This window comes from Nansenia antarctica (assembly GCF_963989245.1).
Source record: "Nansenia antarctica genome assembly, chromosome: 4".
NCBI lineage: Eukaryota > Metazoa > Chordata > Actinopteri > Argentiniformes > Microstomatidae > Nansenia > Nansenia antarctica.
This window is the reverse complement of record NC_137689.1, coordinates 75,502,890-75,510,182: the sequence shown is the minus strand read 5'-3', so window position 1 is coordinate 75,510,182 and position 7,293 is coordinate 75,502,890. Positions and strand designations below refer to the sequence as shown.

At 50.4% G+C, this 7,293-nt stretch overlaps 1 protein-coding gene across 1 annotated transcript; it reads left to right on the top strand.

The window, feature by feature from the left end:
* Positions 1 to 3,211: 3,211 nt before the first annotated feature.
* rnf208 (ring finger protein 208) lies at positions 3,212 to 4,099 on the top strand (the record flags this gene model as incomplete). Its single annotated transcript, XM_080530360.1, has 1 exon — positions 3,212 to 4,099. One exon carries the CDS (start codon positions 3,212 to 3,214, stop codon positions 4,097 to 4,099), a length of 888 nt encoding a protein of 295 aa, XP_080386486.1.
* Positions 4,100 to 7,293: the final 3,194 nt, after the last annotated feature.

Genomic DNA, 7,293 nt, shown 5'->3' with positions numbered 1-7,293 from the left:
CTCTCTCTCTCTCTCTCTCTCTCTCTCTCCTCTCTCTCTTCTCTCTCTCCTCTCTCTCTCCTCTCTCTCCTCTCTCTCCTCTCTCTCTCCTCTCTCTCTCTCTCTCCTCTCTCTCTCCTCTCTCTCTCCTCTCTCCTCTGCTCTCTCCTCTGCTCTCCTCTCTCTCTCCTCTCTCTCTCTCCTCTCTCTCTCTCTCTCCTCTCTCTCTTCTCTCTCTCCTCTCTCTCTCCTCTCTCTCCTCTCTCTCTCCTCTCTCTCCTCTCTCTCTCCTCTCTCTCTCTCTCCTCTCTCTCTCCTCTCTCTCTCCTCTCTCCTCTGCTCTCTCCTCTGCTCTCCTCTCTCTCTCCTCTCTCTCTCTCCTCTCTCTCTCTCCTCTCTCTCTCTCTCCTCTCTCTCTCTCTCTCTCCTCTCTCTCTCCTCTCTCCTCTGCTCTCCTCTCTCTTTCCTCTCTCTGCTCTTCTCTCTCTCTCTCTCCTCTCTCTCTCCTCTCTCTCTCCTCTCTCTCTCCTCTCTCTCTCTCTCTCTCTGCTCTCTCTCTCTGCTCTCTCTCTGCTCTCTCTCTCCTCTCTCTCTCCTCTCTCATCTGCTCTCCTCTCTCTCTCCTCTCTCTCTCTGCTCTCTCTCTCTGCTCTCTCTCTCCTCTCTCTCTCCTCTCTCCTCTCTCTCCTCTCTCTCTCCTCTCTCCTCTGCTCTCCTCTCTCTTTCCTCTCTCCTCTCTCTCTCCTCTCTCTCTCCTCTGCTCTCCTCTCTCTATCCTCTCTCTCTCCTCTGCTCTCCTCTCTCTATCCTCTCTCTCTCCTCTCTCCTCTCTCTCCTCTCTCTCCTCTCTCTCTCTCTCTCGCTCCTCTCTCCTCTCTCTCTCCTCTGCTCTCCTCTCTCTTTCCTCTCTCTGCTCTTCTCTCTCTCTCTCTCTCTCCTCTCTCTCTCTACTCTCCTCTCCTCTCTGCTCTCCTCTCCTCTCCTCTCTCTCTCCTCTCCTCTGCATACAGGTCTCTGCGGCAGACAGAAGGACAGAAGTCGCCCCACTAGTCTGAGGTCCTATCAGAGCCGTCCACGGTCGGCCGGTCTCCCAGCTGAGTGTGGGAGGCAGACTCCCTTTGAAGGAGAAGGAGTCTCCGGCACCCCCTCTGTGAGGAATTCAGGAGTAGAGAGGAGTTTGGATCAGTGGGAGACACTCCCAGAGCCTTCCATTAGCCTCTGGAACATTGTGGAACATTCTGGAAACACCTCCTAAAAAAGACCTCTTTCTTATCAGAGGACTTGCAGGGGTCGGGGGTCGCAACGCCTCGTTATATCGGACCAAGAGCAGAGAGACTGCAGGCTGTCCTCTCTCTCTCTCTCTCACACACACTCACACGCTTACACACACACACACAACGGCAGACCACGGCCTTCGCTAGAAACAGGAAGGAAAGGCTGGTTTCAACAACAGCCACCTAAAAGAAAAAAAGAAGGTGTTTGCGCCAGTTTCCCCAGGAGCTAACGTAAGACCACAGCCTTCTCACTGAACTGAACTGAGCCGAACAGCCTGAGAACTCTGAGCACTCTGTCTAGTGAGCGTGGACATCGTCTAATCTCTGTTTCGTATGTGTAAACAGGTATGTGAGGCATCTATGTACATACAGTAGAAGAGTATTTATTGGTGTTATCACTGAGAACAACATATCTTATTTGTGCTGAAGGGTTAAAAAAAAAGTCCTGTCTGTCGGTTTACCACTGTAATTGTGTCGTATGAATATCCATATCTACACATAGTATCCCTGTTACATAACAGACTGCACTGACGGTGGTCAGTGTTTGTCAGTAGAAACTACAAATAACTTGTGTTGTAACTGGACTGACCAAGCTGCACTAAGCTGGACTGTTGTTGTGTCTTCCTGTGTTCAACGTCGTCAGTAGCTTCTGTCAGAGAGAGACAGAGTTGACGTCTTAAAGGAACTTCTGGACTTCTGGACTTCTGGTTGACTGGCTGACTGCTGGTTACCTGGTTACCTGGTTGACTGGTTGACTGGTTGACTTCCTGGTTGCCTGGTGGACTGCTCCAGGTCCTGGTGCTCTGGTACCCTAACCCCCCCGGCCCCCCCACCACCACCACCGACAGGGAAGAGAGAGAGAGGAGGGAACCATGGACAGAACCATCCGCCCCCACGTCCCGTCCAATGGCTGACTGACCCCCCCAGACACCCACTGCAGAGCCCACCCTGACACCCCAGGACCCCCACCCAGCCTGCCTGACACCCCAGGCCCTACAGCCCAGGAGCCCCCACCCACCCAAGGCCCAGGAGCCCCCACCCATCCAAGGCCCAGGAGTCCCACCCACCCAAGGCCCCGGAGCCTCCACCCAAGGCCCAGGAGCCTCCATCCACCCAAGGCCCAGGAGCCTCCACCCACCCAAGGCCCAGGAGCCTCCACCCACCCAAGGCCCAGGAGCCTCCACCCACCCAAGGCCCAGGAGCCTCCACCCACCCAAGGCCCAGGAGCCTCCCACCCACCCAAGGCCCAGGAGCCTCCCACCCACCCAAGGCCCCGGAGCCTCCACCCACCCACCCAAGGCCCAGGACCCCCACCCAGCCTGCCTGACACCCCAGGCCCTACGGCCCAGGGGCCCCCCACCCACCCCAAGGCCCCGGAGCCTCCACCCACCCAAGGCCCAGGAGCCTCCCACCCACCCAAGGCCCCGGAGCCTCCACCCACCCAAGGCCCCGGAGCCCCCACCCACCCAAGGCCCAGGAGCCTCCACCCACCCAAGGCCCAGGAGCCTCCACCCACCCAAGGCCCCGGAGCCTCCACCCACCCAAGGCCCCGGAGCCCCCACCCACCCAAGGCCCAGGAGCCTCCCACCCACCCAAGGCCCAGGAGCCCCCACCCACCCACCCAAGGCCCAGGAGCCTCCACCCACCCAAGGCCCCGGAGCCCCCACCCACCCAAGGCCCAGGAGCCTCCACCCACCCAAGGCCCAGGAGCCCCCACCCACCCACCCAAGGCCCAGGAGCCTCCACCCACCCAAGGCCCCGGAGCCCCCACCCACCCAAGGCCCAGGAGTCCCACCCACCCAAGGCCCAGGAGCCCCCACCCACCCAAGGCCCAGGAGCCTCCACCCACCCAAGGCCCAGGCCCGGGGGTGAACACCGCTGACTCCAGCCTCAGCTCAGCCCCTCTCTCTTCCAACACACACACACACACACACACACACACACACCCAAGCGAGCGGATGTCCTGCCTGCGGCGCCAGGCCGTGACCATCCCCATGGATACCGTGAAGATCATCCAATCAGAGAAGTTCCCCCGGGAGAAGTGCCCCGTAACCCCCCAGCCCCGCTACGCCCCGCCCCCCCGCGTGGCCTGGGACGGCGGGGGAGGAGGAGGAGGGGGAGGCGGGGGGGAGGGGGGCGAGATCATCGTCAACCAGGCCTGCAGCGACCTGGCCCTGGAGCTGACTGGTGGCGGGGGAGGAGGAGGGGGAGGGGGGGGCTCGGCTTCCCTCTCCTCCTCCCCCAGGGCGGGGCGCAGGGAGCACGGCGGGGGGGGCTTCATGTCCCAGAGGAAGGCCAGCGTGGTGGCGGCGGCCGAGATCTGCTACCACCAGTTCCACTACAAGATGGACGACGTGATCGTCAACCAGTACGTGCTGCGCTCCTCCTCAGTCTCCTCCTCCTCCGCCTCCTCCTCCTCCACCTCCTCCTCCGCGGGGGTGGGGGGCGGGGGCGGGGGGGGGTGCGGCCCCGTGATGCCCTGCGAGCCCCTGGACTGCCCCACCTGCGGCCACACCTACAACTTTGCGGGCAAGCGTCCGCGCATCCTCTCCTGCCTGCACTCGGTGTGCGAGGAGTGTCTGCAGATCCTGTACGAGTCCTGCCCCAAGTACAAGTTCATCTCCTGCCCCACCTGCCGGCGCGAGACGGTCCTGTTCACCGACTACGGGCTGGCGGCGCTCGCCATCAACACCAGCATCCTGGCGCGCCTGCCCAACGACCCCAACGGGCCGGTCGGCTGGGGCGGGGAGGCCGATCGCAGCTGCTACCAGACGGTACGCCAGTACTGCCAGTCGGCGTGCACCTGCCAGATCGCCAACCCCCTGGCGTCCTGTGGCATCATGTGAGGGTGAGGGCAGGAGGAGGAGGAAGAGGAGGAGGAGGAGGAGGAGCCACACTGGCATGACCCTTGAACCCACACTGCCCCCTACCCACACGCGCCACCTTTTGACCTTTGAACTCTATCATCTCCTGAACCCTCTCTTCTCTCCCCCCCCATCTCTCACGTACATAAAAACGGCCACACAGATGTATCTATATATTTAATAGCACAGACGGGACGCTGTCTGAGTCGGACGGACATTGTGAAGGACACTCGCGGTTTGCAAAGACGAAGACAGGGAGAAAAATAGCAAATAAATGTATTTTATGTATGGACTGAATCTACTCTACTGTTCACCCTCTCTCTCGTGTTCGGATGTGTTTGTCATTGACATCTCTTTACATGGGAACGCCCGGGTAAGGGCCAGCCCTCAACCTAGGTGAATAACGAATAAACAAATGATAAAACCAACCCTGTTGTGGTCTGAACTGACTCTATGTCGATGTGTAGACATTCCCTCTCTATCCTAGGTTTCTCTTTATATCCTAGGTTTCCCTTTATAATCTAGGTTTCTCTTTATATCCTAGGTTTCCCTTTATAATCTAGGTTTCTCTTTATATCCTAGGTTTCTCTTTATATCCTTGGTTTCTCTTTATATCCTAGGTTTACATGTATATCCTAGGTTTCTCTTTATATCCTAGGTTTACATGTATATCCTAGGTTTACATGTATATCCTAGGTTTCTCTTTATATCCTAGGTTTCTCTTTATATCCTAGGTTTCTCTTTATATCCTGGGTTTCTCTATATCCTAGGTTTCTCTATCCTAGGTTTCTCTTTATATCCTAGGTTTCCCTTTATATCCTAGGTTTCCCTCTCTATCCTAGGTTTCCCTTTATATCCTAGGTTTCCCACTCTATCCTAGGTTTCCCTTTATATCCTAGGTTTCCCACTCTATCCTAGGTTTCTCTTTATATCCTAGGTTTCTCTTTATATCCTAGGTTTCCCTTTATATCCTAGGTTTCTCTTTATATCCTAGGTTTCTCTTTATATCCTAGGTTTCCCTTTATATCCTAGGTTTCCCACTCTATCCTAGGTTTCCCACTCTATCCTAGGTTTCTCTTTATATCCTAGGTTTCCCTTTATATCCTAGGTTTCTCTTTATATCCTAGGTTTACATTTATATCCTAGGTTTCTCTCTATCCTAGGTTTCTCTCTATATCCTAGGTTTCTCTTTATATCCTAGGTTTCCCTTTATATCCTAGGTTTCTCTTTATATCCTAGGTTTCCCTCTATATCCTAGGTTTCTCTTTATATCCTAGGTTTACATTTATATCCTAGGTTTCTCTCTATCCTAGGTTTCTCTATATCCTAGGGTTCTCTTTATATCCTAGGTTTCTCTTTATATCCTAGGTTTACATTTATATCCTAGGTTTACATTTATATCCTAGGTTTCTCTCTCTATCCTAGGTTTCTCTTTATATCCTAGGTTTCTCTTTATATCCTAGGTTTCTCTTTATATCCTAGGTTTACATTTATATCCTAGGTTTACATTTATATCCTAGGTTTCTCTCTCTATCCTAGGTTTCTCTTTATATCCTAGGTTTCTCTTTATATCCTAGGTTTCTCTTTATATCCTAGATTTCCCTTTATATCCTAGGTTTCTCTTTATATCCTAGGTTTCTCTTTATATCCTGGGTTTCCTTTATATCCTGGGTTTCCTTTTATATCCTAGGTTTCCCTTTATATCCTAGGTTTCTCTTTATATCCTAGGTTTCCCTTTATATCCTAGGTTTCTCTTTATATCCTAGGTTTCTCTTTATATCCTAGGTTTCCCTCTCTATCCTAGGTTTCCCTCTATATCCTAGGTTTCCCTTTATATCCTAGGTTTCTCTTTATATCCTAGGTTTCTCTTTATATCCTAGATTTCTCTTTATATCCTAGGTTTCCCTTTATATCCTAGGTTTCTCTTTATATCCTAGGTTTCTCTTTATATCCTAGGTTTCTCTAACCTAGGTTTCTCTATCCTAGGTTTCCCTTTATATCCTAGGTTTCTCTTTATATCCTAGGTTTCCCTTTATATCCTAGGTTTCCCTCTATATCCTAGGTTTCTCTTTATATCCTAGGTTTCCCTCTCTATCCTAGGTTTCCCTCTATATCCTAGGTTTCTCTTTATATCCTAGGTTTCTCTTTATATCCTAGGTTTCCCTCTCTATCCTAGGTTTCCCTCTCTATCCTAGGTTTCCCTCTATATCCTAGGTTTCTCTTTATATCCTAGGTTTCTCTTTATATCCTAGGTTTCTCTCTCTATCCTAGGTTTCTCTTTATATCCTAGGTTTCTCTTTATATCCTAGGTTTCTCTCTCTATCCTAGGTTTCTCTCTCTATCCTAGGTTTCTCTCTCTATCCTAGGTTTCCCTTTATATCCTAGGTTTCTCTTTATATCCTAGGTTTCTCTCTCTATCCTAGGTTTCTCTCTCTATCCTAGGTTTCTCTTTATATCCTAGGTTTCTCTTTATATCCTAGGTTTCTCTCTCTATCCTAGGTTTCTCTCTCTATCCTAGGTTTCCCTTTATATCCTAGAATTCCCTCTCTATCCTAGGTTTCCCTTTATATCCTAGGTTTCTCTTTATATCCTAGGTTTCCCTCTCTATCCTAGGTTTCCCTCTCTATCCTAGGTTTCTCTTTATATCCTAGGTTTATCTTTCTATCCTAGGTTTCCCTTTATATCCTAGGTTTCTCTTTATATCCTAGGTTTCCCTCTCTATCCTAGGTTTCTCTTTATATCCTAGGTTTCAAAACGTCTCTGAAGACTTGGATATCTGGATATCTCAGTACGGTGGTTCAGGGGGTATCAACATTAAACTATCCATGACTTATTCAACTTGTTTCATATTTCAATGTATGACACGTCATTTTAAAGCTTACAATCTACCATTTCATAATCCGGAAAAAACAGAAAAAAGATTTTGCCCTAGTTGAGGACTTTTTAACCATGCCCTGTCACATATATCATACTATACTATACCATACTATTATACAAAAAAAAAAAAAAAAACAGTATGATATATTATATCTTTTTATTCTTTATTTACCCCATAATATGATAGTATGATATAGTATGATATGATATATTATTAGCATACTCAGGTAAAAATAAATAAAGTGAAAAAATAAATAAAAAGATATAATATATCATACTATGTTCTTTTTTTTCACTTA